Genomic DNA, 25,364 nt, shown 5'->3' with positions numbered 1-25,364 from the left:
GGCCCAATGACAGAGCCAGTGCAGTATGACAAGTCTGAGGAACTTGTCCTCTTTGACTTTCAGTAACCTCTGCCACTTGTGTGTCATTCTGTCACATATGACTAGTCAGTGTTTTCATATTCTAGGCAAGTATGATTTAATTTCAGTACCTATAGGGTAAATTTTTAAACCCATAATCACCTTTTTCTGCTGTTTTTTTTTTCCCTTTTGGCTTTTTGAGAGTATTAATTTCAGTAGGTGGAATAGTGGATAGAGCATCGCTTGTGGAGTCAGGAGGACCTGAGTTCAAATCCAGTCTCAAACACTTGACATTTATTAGCTATATGACCCTGGGCAAGTTACATAACTCTGATTGCCTTGCCAAAAAAAATTATAATAATAACAATAATAATTTTATTGCACTAAGTTAAGCCTGAAATAATTTTTAAAAAATACTTTAGACTGTAAATGAAGCTTCTTCCCAAAAGAGAAAAATTTTTTTTTATGTTTTCTTTCAATCCTTTTTCATAAATAGAATTCTTTGTGTTGTTCAGTCATGTCTGACTCCTTGTGACCCCATTTGGGGTTTCCTTGGCAAAGATACTGGAATGGTTTGCCCTTTCCTTCTCCAGCTCGTTTTACAAACGAGGAAACTGAGATAAACAGAGTTAAGTGACTTGTCCAGGGTCACACAGCTAGTAAGTGTCTGAGGCTGGGTTTGAACTCAGGTCTTCCTGACTCCAGGCCCAGTGCTCTATCCACTGCACCACCAATCTGTTCCATTTACTTTTAAATTATATATTTATTACTTCTCTATTTCCTGGCAGCCACAAGTACTATGTGTTACAAAAATGAACTGCCTCACTTAAGTTTTTGCTTGTGATCTGAGTTCTTATAATAAATAAGATTTAGAGAGCAAACTAATTTATATCTTGATCCTCTTAGACTTTAGAATTTGGGCACGCATGTTTCTATTATGTTTCGGGATTAGGTTTATAGAGTTTGGCTCTCATTATAATGTCTTAATTACTAGCTATAATTGACCCTTGAATTTTTCTCTTGTGCTTTGATAAGCATTTTTTTTAATTTTCCTCACTGGGAATCATTGGAAGAAATCAGAACTCATAAACTTGCCTCTTTAGGTCATTTATTTGTCACTTTTTGTTTTAGAGTGAGTGCCAGCATAATTGTTATGAGTCATGCTTCCTTGAGAGATTAAGGCTATAAATATATCACTGTTAAGACAAGAAACTGGTTCTCTTAACCGCTCTCCTCCCCATCTTTTACATATAAAAGAATGTTAAACATCTTGCTTTCCTACATAGGCATAATTATAACAATTTCTGATAAATACATAAACAACTGACCATTATCTAGAGCTCTAAGGTTTATAAAATGTTTTTCATATATTATTTAATTTGGTCCTCGTAACAATCCTATGAGGTAAGTACTAGGTTATTACTATTCCCATTTTATAACCTTTGAAACTGAGGCTGAGAGGTTAAGAAATTTGCCCAGAGCTATGCAGGGGCAGTTAGTTGATTCAGTGAATAGTGTGGGGCCTGGAGTAAGGAAGATACTAGCTCTATGACCCTGGACGAGTCACTTAGCCTAATCTCAAAAATGAGCTGGAAAAGGAAATGGCAACCTACTTGAATATCTTTTCCAAGAAAACCCCAAATGGGCTCAAGAACAATCAGACATGATTGAAATTATTGAACAAATACAGATAGAAATCCAAGATGTCTTTACCCATACATCTGGTAATTTGGGGCCAAAATTATCCCTAGGATCAAGGAATGAGCTTGCTAATATTTGTGCTTTAACTCTTTCTCCTCCCCTACTCCTCTCTACTTAGCCCTGATAGGTTTGAATAGAATTTCCCTCCCCTCTTCTTCCACTTTTTCTTGGGCCTGCTTCTTAACACGTTAGCCCTTGATTTTTAAACTTCACTTGCCAGGTGAAGGATTAGGTCCTCCTCAGCCTGTGACTGTTCTCTCTAGCTACTCTTTTGGCTCAGTGGCAGTGCTACTGTGTGATGCAGTAGACATCATTAATTAGTAGATGAAAGTTATGAGTTCAACTTATGAAGCTTTTGCCCAAATTCTTCCAGATATACTGATATTTTATTTGCTCCTGACTTTCTTTTTTCTTGTGTTTATAGTTTTGACATGTGCCCCAATAACTGTTCGGGTCGAGGAGAATGTAAACTCAGTAATGGCAGCAGCACTGCCAAGTGTGAGTGCTCAAAATACTGGAGAGGAGAATCCTGTGATATTCCTTCCTGTACGAATGACTGTGGCTATCCAGATCGAGGCTTCTGCAATTCGGGCAATGTCCGAGAGTGCTCATGCTTCCCACCATGGCAGGGTGAGAATGACTTTTGCCTATTTGGTCTGCCTTTGAGCCCCCAGCCCCTCTCTTCTTTAAGGATACTTAAATGGATTCCACATGGATTTATGTCTTCAGCATGGAGACATTTATGACAGCTGAACTTTCAGCTTATTAGGAACTTTATGCTGTACCTTTAAATTCCAAAGGTGGGCAGTTAAGTTAGTATTGGGTAACTAGAAGAGGGTTTGGATTTGAGCCATGGAGCTCAAGAATACCTTGTTTCTTATTCATGCATATTTGAATTTGAAAACTCTGCATAGTTACATATAGCATCTTGGGCTCAGCTACTATGGGGACATGTCAGAGGTATGGTCCAGGTAGTGACAAGAATGATTATAAAATGCATTTCCCTAGAATCTTTCTCTTAGAAAATCATAGAGAAGGAAAAGGTAGGCTCCCAAAGAAATCAGGTTCTTGAATGGTATTGGGAAAACAGATAGCCAAAATGTAGAGTAGTGGAGTTTTACAGAATCACAGTCATTTTTGAAATTAAAGAAGAAAATTGCCAGCCCTGCCTCTTCCCACCCCCACCACCACCCCCACCCCCCCCCCGGCCAGTGCTTTCCTTTTCCTTTGTAAGAAGAAAATGGATTTATTTTGGAAAATCTTTTCCCCGGTGTTTTTTTTAAAGCATTTTTGCTGACATTACTAGTTTTTTCAGTGGTAGTGTGAGTTTGGTTGGCATTTAGAGTTTCATTAATCAAGTATTTGAGAACCTATTGGATGTCTGTCATTATCTTCATAATGCTAAATAAAAGTCAAACTCCTGCCTGAGAATCTGTTGTGGCTACTGCATTTTGTGTAGCTGCCTAAAAAATTATGTTCATGAAGTCTCTGACGTAAATAGTACTGTATAAGCACCAGATTTAGTAATAATACAGATTAGAAGAGGGATCGAATGTTTGTCAGAGATCTCTTGTACTAGTTTACCAGAGAATTCCTTTAGCTTTATAATTCTCATTCACTGACACCATTGCCCATGGTCTTTCCTGAAGGCTGCTTCTGATATATGACTTCAAATAAAATTTAGTGTGAGCCTGACCTTGTCATCAGCACAGGGGAGGTGATTTCATATTTTAGTGATGATTATTTGACATCAGTGGCTACAACTCATTTGGTCCATTTGCAGAATAGAATTGAGAGGTGAAAATTTTGAAACATTTTGTCTTCTACATATATGCTGAAGTTACGTATGGGAGAGAGAAACTTGGTGACATTTCTGTTCTAGATACATTTTTCAATGATTCATCTCCTCAGTCATAGAGAACAAACCTTCCCAAATGTAAAATCTTCTTTTGTTTGACCAGCGTTCATTATGTTTCTCACAGGACCTGGCTGTGCAATCCCTGTGCCGGCTAATCAGTCCTTTTGGACTCGGGAGGAGCACTCTCAGCCAAAGCTCCCCAGAGCATCCCACAAAGCTGTTGTCAATGGCAACATAATGTGGGTTGTTGGAGGTTATATGTTCAACCATTCAGATTACAACATGGTTTTGGCGTAAGTTGAATGACTTGTATTGTACATTTTGAAAATACGCTTAGCGTTAAACACTATGATCATGAAGAAAAATACTTTCCTTTTCAAACACAATTTTGACATTGATGTTTTGAATTCTTCTATTAGGGGTTTAAAAAGTGAGAGAAATCTACTTTAATTAAAAATAGTTTACACATTTCGATAGAAACTTAAAGACTTGGGATTATGTTGGTGTTCAAGTAGTGAGTAGAATATTTTCTAACATTAGCTAACACTTTGTCCTGAGAATGCTCTCCTTACTTGGCTTTCTTAACAACTGCTCTCTCCTGATTCTCTGCTTTCACATCTTTTCAACCACTGTCTTCCCAACCAGACACCATTCTGACTTGAAGAGGTCAACTTAAGCAGATTGTTTTTTTTTTTCTAAGAGACTCTGATTGATACCCCTGCTTATGTATGCAGACTGTTTTTGTAGGGTGAAATGATTCAAATAGTTTCTTTTAGAGAGGAAACGAATTTTTTGTTTAGTAATTAGTATTTTATCTTTTCCAATTACATGTAAAGATAGTTTTCAACATTCATTTTTAAAAGCTTTTGAGTTACAGTTTTTTTCTCCCTTCCTTGCCTCCTTCCCCTTCCCCGCAAGTAATCTGATAGAGGACATGTGCAGTCATGTAAACATATTTCCACATTAGTCATGTTATGAGAGAAGAAATGAAACAAAAAAGAAAAACCACAAAACCAAAAAGTAAAATGAAAATAGTATGCTTTGAACTGCATTCGGACTCCATAGTTCTTTCTCTGGATTTGGATAACATTTTCTATTACGAGTCTTTTGGAATTCTCTTGGATCATTGTATTGCTCTGAAGAGCTAAGTCAATCATAGTTGATCATTGCACAGTGTCACTATTACTGTGTACAGTGTTCTCTTGGTTTTGCTCACTTCACTCAGCGTCAGGTCATATAAGTCTTTCCAAGGTTTTCTGAAATCTACCTGCTCATCATTTCTTATAACATAGTAGTATTCCATTGTATTTATATGCCACAACTTGTTTGGCCACTCTCCAATTAATGGGCATCCCCTCAATGTCCAATTCTTTGCCACCACAAAAAAAGAGTTGCTGTAAATATTTTTACACATGTAAGTCCTTTTCCCTTTTTTATGATTTCTTTAGGATATAGACATAGTACTGTATTGCTGGATCAAAGAGTATGCGCAGTTTGATTGCCCTTTGGGCAGAGTTCCAAATTGTTCTCCAGAATGGTTGGATCAGTTCACAGTTCCACTAGCAATGCTTTGGTGTCCCAATTTTCTCACATCTTCTCCAACATTTATCATTTTCCTTTTCTGTCATATTAACCAATTTGATAAGTGTGAGGTAGTACCTCAGAGTTGTTTTAATTTGCATTTCTCTAATTAGTAGTGATTTAGAGCATTTTTTCATGTGACTATAGATAGCTTTAATTTCTTCATTTGAAAACTTCCTGTTCATATCCTTTGACTATTTATCAATTGGGGAATGACTTTTATTCATATAAATTTGACTCAGTTCTGTATATATTTGACAAATGAGGCCTTTATTATAAATACTTGCTGTAAAAATTATTTTACATTTTTCTGTTTTCCTTCTAATCTTGGCTGCATTGATTTTATTTGTGCAAAACCTTTTTAATTTAATGTAATAAAAAATTATCCATTTTGCCTTTCATAATGTTCTCTATCTTTTGTTTGGTCATAAATTCTTCTGTTCTCCATAGATCTGACAGATAAACTATTCCTTGCTCTCCTAATTTGCTTATGGTATCACTCTTTTTGCCTAAATCATGTACCCATTTTGACCATATCTTGATATACAATTGTGAGATGTTGGTCTATGCCTAGTTTTTGCCATAATATTTTCCAATTTTCCCAACAGTTTTTGTCAAATAGTGAGTTTTTATCCTAAAAACTGGAGTCTTTGGCTTTATTACATAGTTGATTACTATAGTCATTTGCTACTGTGACTTGTGTACCTAATCTATTCCACTTATCTACCACTCTATTTCTTAGCCAGTACCAAATAATTTTGATGATTGCTGCTTTATAATGTAGTGTTAGATCCGGTATGGCTAGGCTACCTTCCTTTGCATTTTTTTCATTAATTCCCTGGATATTCTTAATTCCCTTTTGTTCTTCCAGATGAATTTTGTTATTTTTTTCTAGCTCTATAAAATAAATTTTTGGTAGTTTGTTTGGTAGAGCTGTGGATACATAGAATTGTATTTTGTTTGACTGATTCTTGATGCCTCATAGAGTCATTAACTTCCTCTTGCTCAATTCTCATTTTTAAGGCATTCTTTTCTTCAGTTAGCTTTTGTACTTCCTTTAACATTTGGCCAGTTCTATTTTTTTAAGGAGTTGTTTTCTTCAGCCAATTTTTTTGCTTCCTTTTCCAAGCTGTTAATTCTATTTTCATAATTCTCTTGCATAATTTTCATTTCATTTCCCAGTTTTTTTCTACCTCTCTTACTTGATTTTAAAAATCCTTTTTGAACTCTTTCAAGAGGACTTTTTGGGTTTGAGATCAATTCATATCTCCCTCTGAGGCTTCACATGTAGGCATTTTGACTTCTTGAAAATTTTAAAGTGTGGTGATACATTGACTCTTTAGCAAAAATTTATTCCAAGGCAATCCTGTGACACTTACACAGATAGGACTGAAAGTCACACAAATAAATATTCCTTTAAATAAGTAACGTGAATTGTTTTAGGGGGTATTTGTTACTCAAAAAAAAAGTATTTTCTCATGCTCAGTCTTGAAGAGTCATTTCTTTTCTCTTTCTAGTTGGTTAAAAGTTAATACCAAAGAGGAATGTAGCTTCAATGATGTTGAATTATTTGTGGATTGGTGAAAAACATTTTAAGGGTTTTTTCCCCCATCAAAGTCTATGTCATAAACTGTAGTAGGTGGATAATAGTAGTTTAGGAAAAGAATGATGCTGTAAAGGTCATATCTTATCATAGGTGTAACAGGCAGTGTGATCTAATAGAAAGAACATTCACTGGTCCTAGAATCAGATGTGGATTTCAATCCCAGCAGGGCTTACCTCATAATGTGACCCTGGACAAATGATTTAACCTTTCTGAGACTCATTTTTCTTATTTCTTATATGAAAACATTTTTATGGTTGCCTACATCATTGAGTTCATGGAGTCATAAGATTTAGACCTGGATGTTGAGAGAATATTTGCTCCAACCCCCTCATTTTATAGGTGAAGAAATTTAAGTCAAGTATTAATGAACAGCCAGGATTTGAACCCATGTCTTCTGACTCCAAATACTCCCCCCCATACACTACTTGGAAAGTGTTTTGTAAGTCTGATTTGCAGATTGTGAGTTACTTTTATTCCTTGTTGACTTGTTTTTATCTTTTTTATTTCTTAAAAAAATAGATCTTTACTGAAGTCTTTTCATGTCACCTACATTTCCTAATGTTACTTCAAGTTTTTAATTCACATTTAGGTCATAAACACTATGTGTTGGGAATATATTAGGCTGCATGATATCTCGATTCTATTTCATTACATAGTTTATTGACAAGTTCAATAAGTATTAAGTGCCTTCTGTGTGCAAAAACCCTGTGCTATGGGAGAGGATGGGAGGGAAAAATAGTAAAATTTAGATAAGGTATTGTCACTGCCCTCATGGAGCTTACTTTATAGTAGGAAGATTATGACACTTTGGTAAAAAAAATAATGTCTTAAATAACATTATACATGGGCTTTAAATATGTCATCTTTATATTAATGAGTTATCTGTCAAATATTTTGCCTTTCTATGTGCTATTTAAAGAAATGTTTAACTTTTATGAAATGATAATAGCTGACATTTATATAGTCTTTTATAGTTATAGATTTCACATACATTATCTTTTTGGTGTTCAATCCATTTTATAGAAGATCAGGAACGTTAAGTGCCTTGCCCATGGTCACAAAGCTAATTAGAACCCAAGGGTTAGCTTACTACAAGTTCAGAGTGGTTTCCACTGCCCTCTCTGTGACTACATTGGCAACAGACAGGAATCTGACTTGGGTGCATTTTTGTCAGTGCTTGGGTTCTGACATAATGTTTGAAAACTTATTGACCTTGATCTCATTAATGTCAAGTTGTCCTTGGTAGTTGGACAAATGATAAAAATCTTAATTAAAAATAATTTATAACATTCTGGTGTGCAGGAGTAATTTGATTAAGCATTCTCATTGCCTTTTTAACCCAAAACTTTTAAGTTTTATTAAAAATGACTTTAAAATTTTACATGTGCATGCAAAACTTATAAAAACCTAGAAGTTTTTTAGGAAACAAAAAGGTCTTTAAAAATTTTTTTTGTGTTGTAATTAAATTGCAATTGTGCAATTAAACTGAATTACAATTGCTTTTTAGGTTTGTTTAAAAAAATATGAAGAATTAGAGAAAGATCCAGAAGCATAGATTTGGGAATCACACAGTTTGTAAATTTATCATTCTTAAATTATCCCTAATAGTTTGGAGTAACAGGTGCAGCAAGCACTCTTCATCACAAGTTCAGCCTTCCCCTCACCACACACACACCCCTGCTCCATGTGGGTAATTCAAGCCTGAAAAAAATATTAGGTGACTTAACATTGTAAGGTAGTTCCATAGGAATAGTGTAAGAAATGAGCATCACAGCAAAATGTTGCAGCTTTTTAGTTGGGTTGTTAAGGGCATGTTTGTACTTAATTAACATTTAATTTTATATAATGAATTAAAATAGAAGACCTTGTAATGAAAATTAATGTTACCAGTACCAGTTCACAATGAGCATGAAATAAAGTGCATGTGAATATGAATTCCCGTAACAGTCCTTAAAATAACCCTTCAGCCTCTCCTTATGTTGCATGTCTTCTCTTGCCATCCTTTCCCTCCACCTTTCATTCTGTGGGCTGAATTGAAGTCTAGCCTAGGAGTGATGACATGTAAATTCCTTCTTAAAGTTGCATCATGGCAGAGTTTATACAGAGCAGACCTCAAAGCCAGGAAGACCCAGGATCAGCTTCTGCCTTTGAAACATAACAGCTATGTGACACTGGGCACAATATTTAGTCTCTCAGTTCTTTAGGCAACTCTCTGACAATAAGTTGCAGAGAAAGTGCTAATCTGCATAGGTAGAGGATGTTTTCTCACCTGAACGTTCCCTGGATCAATAAAAACACAGGCTTAGTCTCTATCCCTATAATAAAGCAGTATCACCAGTTTGGAGGGGTTGGTCATCAGAAGTACCTCTGCAGTGTCCACAGCAGTTATCATTTACTTTCCTTTCTTAATGAGTACCAGGGTCTTTATGAGTATGAGATGACTCCTTCCACTCCCTTCCTCTCCCCCCATCCTCACCTCTGGCAAGTTTAGTGTGACTGTGTGGTGGAACTGATAATAAAGAACAGAATGTAAAATGCTTTTCTTTTGTTTGAGTAAAAACATAATCTCTCCTTGTTGTACAGGTATGACCTTGATGCTGGGGAGTGGCTTCCACTGAACCAAACTGTAAATGATGTGGTTGTCAGATATGGTCATTCTTTGGCATTGTACCAGGTAAAATGTCTCCACTCAGGGATAAGAAATTTAACTTTTCTGTGAATATTTTATTTGCATTATTGTATTATTGTTAAGAAGAGACTTAACATGACTTTTGATTGGTAAAATCTTGCCTTCCATTTGGAAAACATAATAAAAGGCAGAGCAGTAGATAAGTAAAAATAAAGAGGAAGTTTACACTGACTTTGATATCTATCAGAGTAATTAAAAAATTTTTTTTGTTGTTGTTGAGGCAATTGGGGTTAAGTGACTTGCCCAGGGTCACACAGCTAGTAAGTATCATGTATCTGAGACCACATTTGAACTCAGATCCTTCTGACTCTAGGGCTGGTGCTCTATGCATTTAGTTGCCCCTATCAGAGTAATTTTTTAAATATAATTCAAATTGTATTTGGGAAATGTGGGGCAGGACACTGACAATCCTAAGATAAGTCGAAGCTGCATGTATAATTAATTAGGCACAAGCATATCTTTTCATAAATGTTTAGATTGCTTGAAGAAAGGATAGCTGTATTATCCAATAAGACTGTACAGTAGTTTTCATATTTTTTTCCTTTTCTCTGTGTTAGGGAGTAGTGTGAGTTACCTGTGAAGTTTTATTTTTCCAAGTCACTTTATACTACAAATGACTTCATCAGAGGAAGACCAGGAAGAGTGGAGAGGTGTTGGAGATATGGCATATAATGAGTTACAGTTTGACCTTCATAGGATCATAGATTTAGAGCTGGAAGTGACCTTAGAGGCCATGGAGTACAACCCCCTCATTTTGTAGATGAGGAAACTGAGACACAGAGAGGTTAAATGACTTGCCCAGGGTCACACAGCTAGTAAGTGTCTGAGGTGGGCCTTGAACCTAGATCTTCCTTATTCCAAGCCCAGTGCCCTATCCACTGCATCATGTTCATTCTTGCCTGAAAAAAAAAAAGGAGACCATAAGCTGTATTTCAGTATCACACATTATATTAAAATCATGTTTGTGAAAGTCATTTATATAGATTCTACACCTCTTCAGTGACTTTTCCAAATGTCTAGAATCTAAATGCAGTCATTAAAAATTTCCTGTGTAATGTAGAGTAGAAATAAATGACCTTTCTCCTTCTCTTCTCATGTTTGAGCCTTTTAACATTTCTTCCAAATTTTGTTTCTAGGATAAACTCTACATGTACGGAGGAAAAATTGATTCAACAGGCAATGTGACAAATGAGTTGAGGGTGTTTCACATTAAAAATGAATCATGGGTTTTATTGGCCCCCCAAGCAAAGGAGCAGTATGCAGTTGTTGGGCACTCAGCACACATTGTCACAATGAAAAATGGTCGAGTTGTCATGCTGGTCATCTTTGGTCACTGTCCTCTCTATGGCTACATAAGCAATGTGCAGGAATATGACATTGGTAGGTACATTCTTCTCAGTGGTTGCTTTTTAACATTATTACATAATTAACACTCAGCCAGTCTTTTCTCCTGAAACTTGGTTATTAACATTGATGTGGTACAGCAGATCAGAGGTGGCAAAATGGATTTGTGTATTTCAGCCATTGGCCAGTCTTGAAATCTGCAACATGAGAAATGGGATAGGGTCTTGAAGTGACAAAAATGATTATAGTACTGAAAATTGAGAACTCCAAGGACATTTTTAAGACACTGAAGTTATTTGATCTGTCTAAAATGGAACTCCTTTCTACATTTCTTTCCTTCATCACACTCCTACCTGGAAAAAAGCCCAAAGGAACAAATAAGCCCAAACCTGGCTCCTGTGTTGTCTTGCCTATGCAGTTAAAAAAATCATCCCTGCTCTGTGTGGAACACTAGTTTTATACACTAAGTTTGTGGAGAATGTTGTATGTATTTCCATGCTCGGTTGGATGTCACATTGACAGATTTGGTATTCACTCTCAGAACGCTGATGTGTAGCTCTGCATGACAGCCACAGATAACTTGTGTTAGTGGTCCTATCACCATTCTTCTAATAAACCAGGCCTGGAGTTTTATGCCTGCTTTTCCTTTATTTGCCACACTGCAGATGTTCTGCCTCCACAGGCTCTTTCAGCTCTCTCTTACCTTGTTCATTTTTATCACCACCAGCCAACTAGGGGCTCTTGGTGTAGGTCTTGGGTGGTTTTGCTTGTCTTCTAACTTAGTCTTCCTGCCTTCAGTCTCCCTTTTCCCCTCATCCCCTATTCTATTTTACACTTTGCTGTTCTCTAAGGGCCTTTATGGGGTGACCGAGAGCCAGCATACCAGCATGCAGTCTCTCTCACCCAGATGTTTCATACTTCACTGCCACCAAACCTTTGCTGCTGCTCTTCCCTCCTCATGCTCTTCAGTTAGGGAAGCCTAGAATGTTCTTCACCTATTGAAAACTTATACTTTTGTAAAGATTTAGCTAAAATGTGGCCTCCTCCATGGAGCCTTTGCAGATCTTCAGTGACTGCCTAGGATCATTTCCTTTCCTGAAACTTTTTTTTCATACCTCTTTTATGATAACTAGGAAAAGATTATTATAAATATTTGAATATTTTGCATTATCACTGCTAAGTTATAAGCTCCTTGAAGAAGGAACTGTGTAATGAAAAGAATTGCCTTTTGTAAACTTTAGGAGTGATCTGGGTGTATTTTTTGTTTTAGGTAATAGAAAACACTTTAGTGGGATAGTTTGGTTTTTTTAAATCCCAATTGGCAGAAAAAAGGAAAATATCTAGTTATCTAAGTGATTACATAGGATTGTGCACAGAATAGCAAAAATTTACTAGCAATAAGATTTCTCGATTGACTAAAAATGAATTTAGACTATATTACCAACTAGTATATGAGTGCCAAAGCACCCAGGTGAACTAATCTGGAATTGAAGGGACGAGAGATGCCATAGTCTTTTTGAGGACTAGATGTTCTGTAGCATAGTCAGGAAGAAATCTGGCAGGCCTTGGACTCTGTGAAACTTTGGATTATAGGTGAGCATAGCAAGCAGAAAACTGTGAGCTAAGTGTTCTTCTGTACGCTCTAATTACCTGCAACTATATTGTTGATATTTCTGTATATTATATTTTCTTTTTTGAATAAATCCTAAAAAACACCAAATCTGAAAATGAGTGTGGCTGATATCTAGCCCAGGAAACCACGAAGGCTCAGATTGGCACCTTGAACCACAATTTAGAAATTAGGATCACTTAGAAATTAGTGAAGAAAGCTTTGTAACCTTCTTGAAGGTTGGAACTTTTATTTTCTCATTGTGAAATTACAGCCCACCAGATTATTCTGACATTAGACTGATTTAATAGATTTGTATACGTAGTAGGAAATAGGCCTGCTTTCTTCTGACTCAGTTGGTTTTCATCTGGAGTGTTGTATTAAGTTCTGGTTGTTACATCTTAGGAAGGAGTACAGGAACAAGAGGACTGGAGACCGTCTCATATGTGCATTAGTGGAAGGAACTGAGAGAAGAAAAGTGTGTTTGCTCTCTTGGAAGTATATAACAAAGATGTCTCTGGAAGAGGGATGAGATCTGTCCTGCTTGATCTCAGAAAGTAGAACTAGGAGCAATGAATGGAAGTTTCACAGAGGGAGATTTTGACCTGATATCAGGAAAAGCTTGCTAGCCATTACAGCTGTGCAAAGGTGGAATAAATTCCATTGGTATGGAGTGAATGCCTCATCAGCTGGAGGCTGAATGATTACCTCTTGAGGAGGAATTCCTCCTCAGATATAGATTGGATGAAAAGATAATAATAGTTAAAGTTTATAAAGCATTTTAAAATTTGCAAAGTCCTTTATATATTTTATCCTACTTGATCCTCACAACCCTGTTGTAATATAGGGGTTATTATAATCCTTATTTTATAGATGAGAAAATTGGGGCTTGAGAGAGGTTAAATAACTTGCCCAGGATCACATAGCTACTAATTATTTCAAGTAGGACTTGAATGAATTCAGGTCTTTCTGACTCCCAGCACAGGATTCTATTAAATATGGATTGTATAAGCCAGTATTGCAGTGACATCATATTTCCTTTCCCCCTTTCCCTTAGGTCTGTCCCCTATATCTGTCCTCAATCTCAAACCAAAAATCTACCCCCAAATCCACAAGATTCTGCTATGTTGCAGGACCAACAGATCAGAAAGTTTGTGACAGCCTCGTTCAGAGAAGCTGGACATACTGGAATCCAATAACTTACCCTACGGTATCACTTCTGACGGGAGTTTAGACTGCCTTTTGCCACGTGAGGGATAGAGAGCCAGCCAGGGTGTCCCGATTTGTCTCAGTTTTAGCATTGTTGTGCTCTCCATTGTGCTGTTCTCTTGTTCACATGCCCTGGTTGGAATTGTAAAAGGGATTGAATTGGTTGTGGGGGAAGTTATCTGTATTCCCAGCTCCTTAGTATGCATGACCAGCATCCCCAAGTGGCTGTGCAGGATGAATGGGAAAGCCTACTTCTGTTCTCTGGAGCTAGTTCTATAACTAACAGTCCTTCAGTGAATCAGCACACATCTGTTTGTTAATAACAAATAAGCATTGTTCTAGGTGCAACAAAAATGAAACTGCTCCTGACTTCGAGGAGCCTACATTCCATCAGGAGAGATGTCATGTACATGTATTAACATAAACTGAATACATACAAAAGAAATGCAAGGTTATCTAGGAAAGGTAGTAGCATTTGGGGCTCAGGAAAGATTTCATGGAGAAGGTAGTACTTGAGCTCTAACTTACGTTCTTGATCCCATTCCCTCTCTTTTTTTCTTTTTCTTTTTTTCATTTTTTTTCTTCCCATCCCCTCTCTTTTAGTTATTCAAAGATATCTAGTAAGTCTCCTCTGAAGTGTCTTTTCCCCACTAAAGATGCCCATTATCCTTAATTGTGCTTTATAGGATTGTTGGCAGCTTTCTCAGGATCTGGGCCATCCTTTTTTGCATGCAGTTCTATTTATCAGTATCCCTCTTAAAACATGGTCTTCAAACTGAACACCAGTTTAATCTTGGAAAAAAAAACATTTGTGCAATTCACCTTTTAGGTGCCTAAGTACAGGAATTCACATTTATTTATATTGCGTTGAATCTTTTTCATTTTGCTCATCATTCTAGCCTGCTGATGAATCTTTGGATCCTCAGAATCGCTGAATCTCAAATTCAGAAGGGTTATGACAGCTCATCTAGTCCAACTCATGCCAGAGTTCCCTGTATAACATCATCTTTGACAAACGATTATCTGAAATCTACTTGAATACCTCCGCTGTTGGGGAAAGAGCTACTTTCTGAAGTAGCTTGTTCTACTTTTGGATACCTCTTATTGTTAAGATTTTTGCCTTACTTTGAGGAGATACATTCTTGGCAACTTGTATTTGTTATTCCTAACTTGTCCCTTTGGGTTCAAGTCTAATCGCTCTTTGTCATTGCTGGCTTTTCACATAATTCTAGGTCAGAGTTCTAAACGTGTGTCAGCTCCCTACAACCTTCTTTCTCACCTTACCTTCTCAGCACCAGTACCTTATCCTCCCCTTGGGCTCTGCAACCAATACCTCCTTGGTGTACTGTAGTCTTCTTTTAGCTTCTCATGGTTAAACTATGAGAAAGTGGCTGCTAAGAAAGCAGATTACCATACAGTTTGTTCGCACAGAATCATTCAGTTTCTCTAAATTAGGTGATACTAATTTTAGTTGCAGTCCATCTTCAGCACACTGGCCTTTCCACCTGAGAAATTAGTACTAAGGAGTGCATGTGTATTGTCTGATAGTTACTGGCAGGTCAGGCCTGAGAGGAATAGGATAAAACCATATCACTTGGTTTGAAGGCCTGTCAGCACTATAGCAGAACAGCCCAGGCCGCTGACTTGACAAGACTAGGAAATGGCTTTGCTTGGATTTCAGCGCTTAATTCCAAATTCTTTACCTTTTCTTTTGACCTCCCTTTCTTTTCTACTTCAGTTCCCAGAATATCCAGTGGTAACCTGATTCAGCTCAGGATATTTAGTCATTTTGTTTCCCTTGGGCCTTGGACAGTACTTTGTACTGTGGTTTTGACAGTGGATGTGGCCTTAGACTTGAAACCAGGCTGTTATTGATTCAAGTTTTCCTGGAGAACAGTCTGTATTAAGTCTAAGTAGGCAACAATGGGAAAAATGTGAGGTGTTATTTCTTTATATTCTGGCACCTTTTCTTAGGTTTTCTACTGTGCCTGGCTTAGGGTTGTAACCCAGAGATATTTCACCTTTCATTGGCTGTCTAGCTTTCATATCTGGGCTTGGGTGGGGCTTACTTACCTGTTTAACTTCTGTTGACTTTGTAATTATTGCTGAATATGCCAGATATAAAGAGCAGGAAAAAAGGTCACCTACTCTGCCTGGAACCTGATCAGTTTTGATTTCTTAATCTTTGGCACAGTTCAGAGGTAGGGAATTTGGTAGTATAATCAAATTACCACTAGTAATTTTACAATGTCATCATTTTATTATTCACAGTTTTGAAAATAAAAATTACTTATTTAAAAAGAAAAAAAGCCCACCACCAATTTCATTCCTTTCTCCTTTTACCATACACTAAAGACCTCATGAAAAGTCATGGGCATTAAGTAGAAATTTGTAGTAAATTGGAGTTTAAATTTTGGTCAGATGCCCCCTATAGATGAGAGCCATTAAAATTAAAATTTGAGTATTAAACAAGTTGGTATTTCTAATCCACCTGAATTTTCTTCTATTTCTGTTGCAATTGTTTTTGTTATTGTTAACAGTAGTTTAAAAATGAAAACTGGTCAGCTGAACTATGTCTCCTTTCTCTTTAGCTATCACATGTATTAAGATTCCGAAGTTGAATACCTGTAGTATTTGACTTTAATTGCATTTCCTTTTTTAGATAAGAATACATGGAGTATTTTACAAACTCAGGGTGCTCTTGTACAAGGAGGTTATGGCCACAGTAGTGTTTATGATGCCAAGACCAATTCCCTCTACATACATGGTGGTTATAAGGCTTTCAGTGCCAACAAATATAGACTTGCTGATGATCTATATAAGTATGATGTGGATACTCAGATGTGGTAGGTATTTTCTTCCTTAATATAATTGTTGATTTTGTTCCTTGATGTATAATATTGCACAGAGGTAAGTTAGGAAATATACAGTAACTCATATTCTCCCTTTCTGCATTATTTTATAGGAAAACGAAGAAAACCACCTGAAGCCTCTGCTTTATGTTGGGTTTTCATATCTCTGTAGTACCAGAGTAAACCCCTAATTGGCTAGAATTCTTAGAGATTGAAGTTATTATGGATTGTTAAGTATTTTGGATGGACAAGATTTACCCTTTAATGCACTCAGACTTTATTTTAATGTTTTGGGAAGGAAATTTTCCCAGCTCAGTCACAAACATCTCTTCCTTGAATAGTATTTTCTGAACACAATTTAATGCTATTTTTTTTTCCTTCTTGAATAGTGTGCCTTCTTATGTCACCCAAACTCAAAGTGCAGGGGCCACTTACTGCCCAGTTCCCATTTCTGTCATCACCAGAGCTTTGACCTGCTCTGTTTCCTACCTTTGCGCCAATTACCCTCTTCCTTAGGCTACCTGGTTCTCCTTTGCCCTCACTTTACTAATGTCAAATTTAGTGCAGATACTCAGTGGCTTAGCCCACTGAAGCTTGGAACTCCCACCAGAGGAGCAGGAATTAGAGGTGTGCACCATCACAGCCAGGCAGTTTAATGGGTTTTTTTGTTGACTTAGTCTGAGGGTCATTACTATAAATAGTCTGTTATTTTTCTGTACTTCAGCAAAGTTAAGCTTTCAGGGGCTATTAAAATATAATAGACTTATTTGCCCCTTCATTAAATGACCTGAGCAGGCTGTGTTTTTTGAGTTCATGTTTGAGATTTTGGTTATCAGTTTTTGCTCCTGTCTGTCTGCTTATACAGCTCGTCTAATTCTATTCTCCTAATTCACAAGGGCTTTGAGTTTGTCAGGATTGTTTGTAAAGTAAACATAAATCAAGTCTGAGTCTGGGTCCAAGAGCTTTCCTTTGAGTGAAGTGCATGAGCTTCTTTGAGTAAACTTGGTGACTGCTCAGAAGCGTTTTTGGTTTACATTTTCCTTGTGGATAACTGGGGTGCTGTTTTATTCGATCTAGATTAGACTATAATCTATGTTATATAGATAAGCAGAATATTTACTCTTACCTCATAAAATAGATGTGACAATAAAATTCTGATAATTATAAATATAAAGTGACTAATTTGAGATATGCAATCTAGTTTAAACTGCTATGTTATCTGGGCATTGAACAGATTTGGCACAACAAGATTTTGGAATTTTGGAATTCCACTAAAAAGTTGTTAAATGCATATCTGATTTTCATCTATTCTCAAAAATTATAGGTTTCATAACTTTAGTAATGGAGGAGGGGTTGAGTTCCTATAACTTACGTTAGTCAAGTAGGAAATATTTAGTATTTTTTTTTTAGACGAACTTTCAACTGGATTAATATTTTCTATCCTTGAATAGACTAAATTTGATTTTAGGGAAGGGGAAAAACAGGAAAAACAAGACACAGCATATTATAGAAGGGCCAGTCAAAGGACCTGGGTTTTGATTCCTGAATCTGCTACCTATTATCTGTATAACATTGGGTTGTTCATTTCCTTTGTCTGGGCCTCAATTTCCTCATTTATAAATTCAGGGTAAAGGGTCAGATGGTCTCTAAGGCCCTTTTCAGTTCTAAATCCTGGGAGCTAAATCTTTGGAGGAAGATGGTAGTAATTCACATTCATGTGGAATTTTATTTTAAATATGAAATGCCTTGACAGTAAGGGAGAAACCATACAACAGTCATGTATTTTTTTGTTATAAATTAATGAAATGGTATTATTTGTCAGTGAATAACAAATATTTTTAAAATGCCATTTCTTCCCTTAACTTAAAAGGACCATTCTTAAGGATAGCCGTTTTTTCCGTTATTTGCATACGGCTGTGATAATCAGTGGAACCATGCTGGTATTTGGAGGAAACACACACAATGATACCTCTATGAGCCATGGTGCCAAGTGCTTTTCATCAGATTTCATGGCTTATGATATTGGTAAGTTTTCCAGCGCTAATTGGGCATTTAAGGAGCTTCTTTATAGTTTCCTTAACTGTAAAATGGGGATAGTAACAGCCCATCCCTTCTAGGGCTCTTGTGAGGATCAAATGAGATAATATTTATAAAGCACTTAGCACAGTAATTAGCACATAGCAAATGCTTAATAAATGCATATTCCCTTTCCTTCATATCTTTCCCTTTTTAGGCTTCAAGAGCCTTTTGAAAAAAATTGTACCTTTTTATGTATTGAATAAGACAGTGTAAGGAAGAGAGATCTGAGGTTCTTTCAGGTTTCACATTTTCAGAAAGGCACTGGTAGCCTATTACATTTTTTCTGACATATTTTGGATTGAGTAGTGTTAGAAAGTAATATTTTGAGAGGGGGTTGAGGTACCTGTTAGATGGGACCTTTCCTTTCTGAATTTAAAATGATCTGTACTATGGAATGCACAAGTTCTTCTTCTGTAAGGACTAATCTCAGAATACCTTTTTGATAGACTGCCAGAATTGTTGTATTTCATTGGGGCAAATAAATATTCGTTAACACAGGTCTTCAAACCCACTTTACCCACAGTTTAAAAATTACTAAATGTGGTTACATTTGTTGACCAGTAGAGGGCAGTGTTTGTTCATATGTGGACAGATGCATAAACTTGAATGCCATGTACCTATTTCAAAAGTAGATGAATCCATCATCAGTTAATTATTGAGGGAAACAGAGACATTTTTGAGGCACTGAGATTGTTTTAACCCTTCCCCCCAAAAGGTAATGTCAGAATCTGGATATCATGAATGATGGGCACTTTTAAAATGTCTTTCTTAATTCTAGCTTGTGATCGCTGGTCAGTGCTTCGGAGACCTGATCTTCATCATGACGTTAACAGATTTGGCCACTCCGCAGTCTTGTACAACAGGTAATTGGACCAAGAGTGCTTGCTTACTCCATCTCTTTTCAGATCTTGGCTTGCAGTGAAATTTCATGGTGTTGAGAACATAGAGTAGAACTAAAGGCACAGGTTGATAACATTCAATTTTAAAATTATGCTTTAAAACAAATGGAGGGTAAAAGGAAAAAGTATTGTGAATTCAGAGGATTGGATTAAAGTTTTATTTTTTGTGGGCTCATCATTCCATTGATTTTTCTTATAGTATTATACAAGTGTGAATTTCTGTTACTTACATTTTGATTCTTTCAAAAGTGTATTGATGTTAGGAACTAAATCACATTTCATTTTTTTCTAAGCAACAAGAAGGAAATAATGTCATGTTATAATTGCTTTTATTATGATTTAAGAAAAATTAATTTGTGGGTAGGATGCATGTTTGGTAGGGCTACATGTAGGCATGTGAGTTTCCCCTCAGGTGTTAGCTGTATTGTAGAGAGAGGCTTTTTATTCAATAAATTAATTGATAAATACTTATTAACTGTCCACCCTTGGTTGGTTGCTAGGGATATAAATACAAACAATCCCTACTCAAGGAGCTTAGAACAGGACTGAGCTTCAGATTCAAGGCTAGGTAGATGATATAGGAGAACAGTTTTAAATAAGGGAACACTCTTGGAAGAGCTGAGGTTAAGTCTTACACTACCTTGAAATCAGAAAGGCTTGGACCATAGGCTGATGCCTAGTACTATCCTGTTGGGGCTTCAGACTTTAGATCAGATGCCAAAAGGACCAGGACCTCAGGATATTCCACCTGTTTTTTAACAGTTATATCTCTCTGATCCCCTGCCATGTGGCTATGTGAATACTGACCTGGTGCCACATGTGAATTCTGCCTTTTTTAGGCCCTAATGGCCAAGACCCTCCTGCCTGACCTACTTTCTGTCCCTTGTACCACTCTTCATCGTTAAGATCCTGGGAGTTAGAGACCCTCACTAACTAGTGCCTCTGGCTAGCCCGTTTATACCTCCTGTCTCCCAGGACAAAACCCCTCTTTCCTGTTCCTCACTATGCTTTTATTCCCTTCCAGTTTAGTCCTACCACACTCCAGTTCCTGTCTTTTACCTTCTATTTCCATTGTTGTAACCGTCTTTCTGAAATGCACACACTTCTTTTCATTTTTGGTTTTTCTTTTCACACCCTTTCTACCATCTTGCATTAACAGAAAACTTGGCCATTTTTGGAAGATGCAACATCACTGGTTGTTCCTCTCTCCTACTTGTTCTGCCTTCTTTTTTGTCCTCCTATAAGCTGGGCTAGGAAAAGAATAGTAGGTTTTGTTATTAACTGCCACCTCCACATCTTCCATCTGCCACCAACCTTCTGTCCCTCCTCCTCTGAAGCTTCCTTTATACAGAGAGATTGTCTGGTCCAAATGTTTATTGTGGTCTGTTGGGTACGCCATTGGCTTTCCTTTTTTAAGGATTTCATTACCTGATTCTTTACAGTTTTACTTCCTACCCCAATCCCTAGTCTTGTAGTTGGGTATTTCATTATGTACATTGTTGTTGTTTCAAACCCTACTTCCTCAGTTGTCTTAAGGCTCAAATGACTTCTACTTCACTGTGTGTCAGCCACTTACAAGGATGGTCACAACTTAGAAGTTACCATTGCCCGTGGCTGTGCCACCTCAGAAATCACAGAATTTGATAGATATTCTAGTCCAACAATACCTGAAAGGACTCCTCACTGTAACATACCTGACAAATGATCACATAGAGTCTGTTTGAAGACCTCCAATGAAGCAGACCCATGACTTCTTGAGTCAGAATATTCCAAATTCATGAACTTAAACTCAGAAATTCCCCTCTCTGACCACAGTCTCTTGTTTTTCCATTTTTCCCTATGCCTTACTCCTCCTAAACTTATTCTTTGGCCTTATAAAACCTCCATTACCTCCATTTCTGTTTTTTCACCTTCACTTTATGCCCTTCTGTTTTTGCATTCACCTCTCCACAGCTTCACAGTTGATCATTTCAGTTGTACACAGCCTTCTGTGATTAGACTCTTGTGCCCTCTTTTCCTTCTGACATTTGATTCCTGGATCACTCTCCTGCCCCCTGCTTTCTCTGCTCTTGCTCTCAAACTGCTGAACTTTGTTGGAATAACTTCTTACTTCCGTTGTCAACTGGGTCCGCTATAAACTGATGTGATATAAATTCAAGTGACTTCTCACCCACTGCATGGCCAAACTATTTTTCTTCCTTCAATGATTTTATATCTTACTTTTCTTTGTAACTGTTCCAAATCTTATTTGTTCAAGGTTTGTTTTTGTTCCCGCCTCCCCTCTTCTTGCCAACATTCTTACTTCCTCCTTAGAAAAAAAGAGGCTATCAGTTGTGAGTGTCCTCTTCTCCCCCAATTCATGCCCCTAAAATCTCTCTGCATATTTTATTTCATGGTTTTTTAAACTAATTTAAAATATATGTGTGTGTGTGTGTGTATATATATATATTATATATATATATATATATACATATATATATATACATATATATATATATAACCTCACTTCAAAAATGAATCTTCCCTTTAAAAAAGTACAAAAAATTCAGTAAAATTAGCTGGCAGCATATGGAACATTTCACATTTATATCTCTTCACCTTTCCAATGAAAGAAAGAAGGTGCATTTTCTCAGTTCTTGCCTCAATGAATCTTTATCTTTTCTTCCTTTACTCTTGCTTTCTTTTTAAAATATTTACTTAGTTTCAGTTTTCAGCATTCACTTTTATAAGATTTTGAGTTTCAAATTTTCTCCCCTTCTACTTTTCCCCTTGATGGTGTGCAATCTGATATAGGCTATATGTGCACAATCATGTTAAACATATTTCCACATTAGTCATGTTGTAAAGAAGAATTAAAACCAAAGGGAAAAACCTTGAGAAAGAAAAAAACAGAGAAAAAAGAAAAATAGTATTCTTCGATCTGCATTCAGACTCCCAAAGTTCTTTTTCTAGATGTGAATAGCATTTTCCATCATGAATCTTTTGAAATTGTCTTAGTTCATTGCATTGCTGAAAAGAGATAAGTCTATCAACTTTGGTCATCACACAATGTTGCTGTTACTGTGTACAGTGTTTTCCTGGTTCTTCTCACTTCACTCAGTATCAGTTCATGTAAGTCTTTCCAGGTTTTTCTGAAGTCTGCCTGTTTCTCATTTCTTATGAAACAGTAGTATTCCATTACATTCATATACCACAGCTTCTTCAGCCATTTCTCAATTGATGGGCATTCCCCTGATTTCCACTTCTTGGTCACCACAAAAAGAGCTGCCACAAATATTTTTGTACCTGTAGGTCCTTTCCCCATTTTTATGATCTCTTTGGGATACAGCCCTGTAAGTGGTATTGCTGGATCAAAGGGTATACATAGTTTAATAGCCCTTCAGGCATAATTCCTACTCCTGCATCTCAGGACAGCATGACTCTTCTTGCTAATGACAAACCTGCTTCTCCTTGTGCCCTTGATCCCATTCTCTCCTCTTGGAGCTTGCTCCATTGATGATTCAGTTCCATTAGATCTTCTCTTTCTCCCATTTACACTACCCTGTCTCCCAGTCTCCTTTCTTTTTCCTCTCCCTCCTTCGGCCTACAGATTTGTTCTATTTAGTTGACTCCATCAGGACAGAAGCTTTATTTCTCTGCCATCACTCTAAGGCTATTCTCTTGCATTTCCCTTTTTTCTTTCACTACCAAATTCTTAAGAAGAATAATCCACACTTACTTCTTCTACTTCTACTTCCTTACCACCCACCCCCTTCTAATCTAACTTCTCTCTCTACCACTGTACTGTGTTTGTTCTTCCATCTGTGAAAAGCAGGGAGAGCGTTGTAGGCATTTACAGTGAGTTTATGATGTTTATCTTTCTGCCATGGCCAAGAAACTGTCATCAATCCTCAAGTTGCCAGATTCCTTCTTACAAGAATAAATGTAAGGACTCAAGGAACTGCCTTTTTAGACTTTGGGGGAGAATGAAATGTTTATTTTTTAAAATGAGGTACTAAGTGGTTTTAAAAATAAATAATTATCTGAAATAGCAGAAGGGAATCCTGACCTGTGTCATGAGGTTGGAAAGTATGAGAATGTGATACAGAGAAAAAAGGGAAGTTGGGGGATCTGTAAACATGTAGACCTAAGTAATAGATGTGAGGTTCTTTCAGAAGAGGGCCAAAGGAGGTAGATCTCATAGAAGCTGCTGCTGCTTTTTAGCCAAGGATTGATTTTAAGGACATAGAGTTTCCTTCAGGTAAACTATCCAGAAGAATCAAGGAAAAAGAGAGCAATCGTTGGGGAGGGGAGCAATTCCCTGCTTAGCAGTTATTTTTTAACCCAGTGTTGGTAGAATAGAACTCTGGTGTTTTCCTGGGGCATATATACAAGGTTTCTAGAGACCTGGATTCAAATGCTGTGTGAACCTGGGGAAAAAGGTATAACCTCACTGGGCCTGAGACTCTTCATCTGTAAAATGAGAGGGTGGGACCAGACCCTTCCACCTCTAGATTTATGACCCTTCAATTTCTTCACTTGTAAATCTGATGGCCTTGGCTCTGTCTTCTTCCTTTTTGACCCTGCTAAGACTTTTAATAATGTTAATCTTTCCTAATGAACTCACTCCTTTTCCTTGGCTTCTGGGATATTGCTTTTTCCTGACCCTCTTTGTTCCTTTTTGGTCATTCCTCAATTTCTTTTGCAAGATCATCACCCATTTTCTGTTAGCTTCATTTGGGAGTACCCCAGGATTCTGTCTTGGACCCTGTTCTTATTATGTTTGCTTGCTTGGTGGTCTTGGGTCCAGTGGGTTTATCTCCTAAATTTATAGGTCTTACCTTAAGTTCTCTCCTGAATTTTATTTCCATGTCATCAGTTGCCTATTGGATGAACCATAGACATTTTAAAGACTGAACTACCAGGTTTCATTAAGGGTAGAGACAGTGTACATAGGCTGAAAGAGTACTAGATTTGGAGTCACAGGACCTGTGTTTAAATCTCTGCTTTGCCACTTATTCACTTTATAACCTCAGGCAGGTCATAAGCTTTGTGATCTGAATTTCCTTGTCTGTAAAATGAGGGGATTAGACTAGATGGGAGATCCCTTCCACGCCTAAATCTATAATTCTATATGGGTACTAATAGCAGGCCATAGTAGCCTTGTGTTTTATTTAGGCTTGTTCTTATGTTTTTGCATTTGGAGTATTTGTGGCACTAAAATGGAATGATTTTCTTATACCTTGTTAGTAGAAACTCCTGGGCAAATATTTCAGTGATATGACTTGGTGGGATAGTGTTGGACTTTGAATCAGGAGACCTCGTTCCTCACTACCATCTTTCACAGAACCCCTTAGAGTTTGCAAAATATTTTATGTACGTTATCTCAGTTGAGCCTTCCCTATAGCATCTGCTGGTATGGTGGGCAGAACACTGGGTCTGAAGTCAGGAAGACTGGAAGCTGTTGCATGATCCTCATCTGTAGAATGCAGACATAATAGCACCTGCCTCTCAGAGTTGTTGTGAGGACAAAATGAAATGATGTTTGTAAGTTGCTTTGCCAGCCTTCAAGTGCTCTATAAATGCTAGTCATCATCACCAATCATTATTCATTCAGTAAACATGTACTGAAGATCAATTATTTGCTCATATTAATTAAATGGTACTATGATTGGCTCAGCAGTTAGACAGCCTGAGGATGAATTCATATTCTTCCTCCTCCTACCTTTGTGACCAAGTTGTTTTATGCTTGAGGGGTAGACTAAGTGATTTTTAAATCCCTTCTGGCCAGAGATTCCATAATCCTTCTGTGGCCTCTTAATACTGTTGACCTGGAGTCAGGAAGACCTGAATTCAAATCAAGCTTCAGATATTTACTAGCTTTGTGACCCTGGGTAAGTCACTTAGCTTTTGTTTGCCTCAGTTTCCTCAACTGTAAAA

The 25,364-nt window shown here is 37.1% G+C and overlaps 1 protein-coding gene across 3 annotated transcripts in view; it reads left to right on the top strand.

The window, feature by feature from the left end:
- ATRN (attractin) overlaps positions 1–25,364 on the top strand; it is a 244,387-nt gene that overhangs the window by 66,736 nt on the left and 152,287 nt on the right. For all 3 annotated transcript variants that reach the window (XM_072619903.1, XM_072619904.1, XM_072619905.1), the window contains exons 5-11: positions 2,144–2,349; positions 3,702–3,870; positions 9,348–9,438; positions 10,590–10,833; positions 16,278–16,461; positions 18,338–18,492; positions 19,325–19,409. In XM_072619903.1, the coding sequence (XP_072476004.1) occupies positions 2,144–2,349; positions 3,702–3,870; positions 9,348–9,438; positions 10,590–10,833; positions 16,278–16,461; positions 18,338–18,492; positions 19,325–19,409 (1,134 nt within the window). The remainder of the gene's footprint in view (positions 1–2,143; positions 2,350–3,701; positions 3,871–9,347; positions 9,439–10,589; positions 10,834–16,277; positions 16,462–18,337; positions 18,493–19,324; positions 19,410–25,364) is intronic.

This window comes from Notamacropus eugenii, chromosome 6 (assembly GCF_028372415.1).
Source record: "Notamacropus eugenii isolate mMacEug1 chromosome 6, mMacEug1.pri_v2, whole genome shotgun sequence".
Classification (NCBI taxonomy): Eukaryota; Metazoa; Chordata; class Mammalia; order Diprotodontia; family Macropodidae; genus Notamacropus; species Notamacropus eugenii.
Note: the sequence above shows the minus strand (reverse complement) of the source record. Positions and strands in the feature narration are given on the sequence as shown.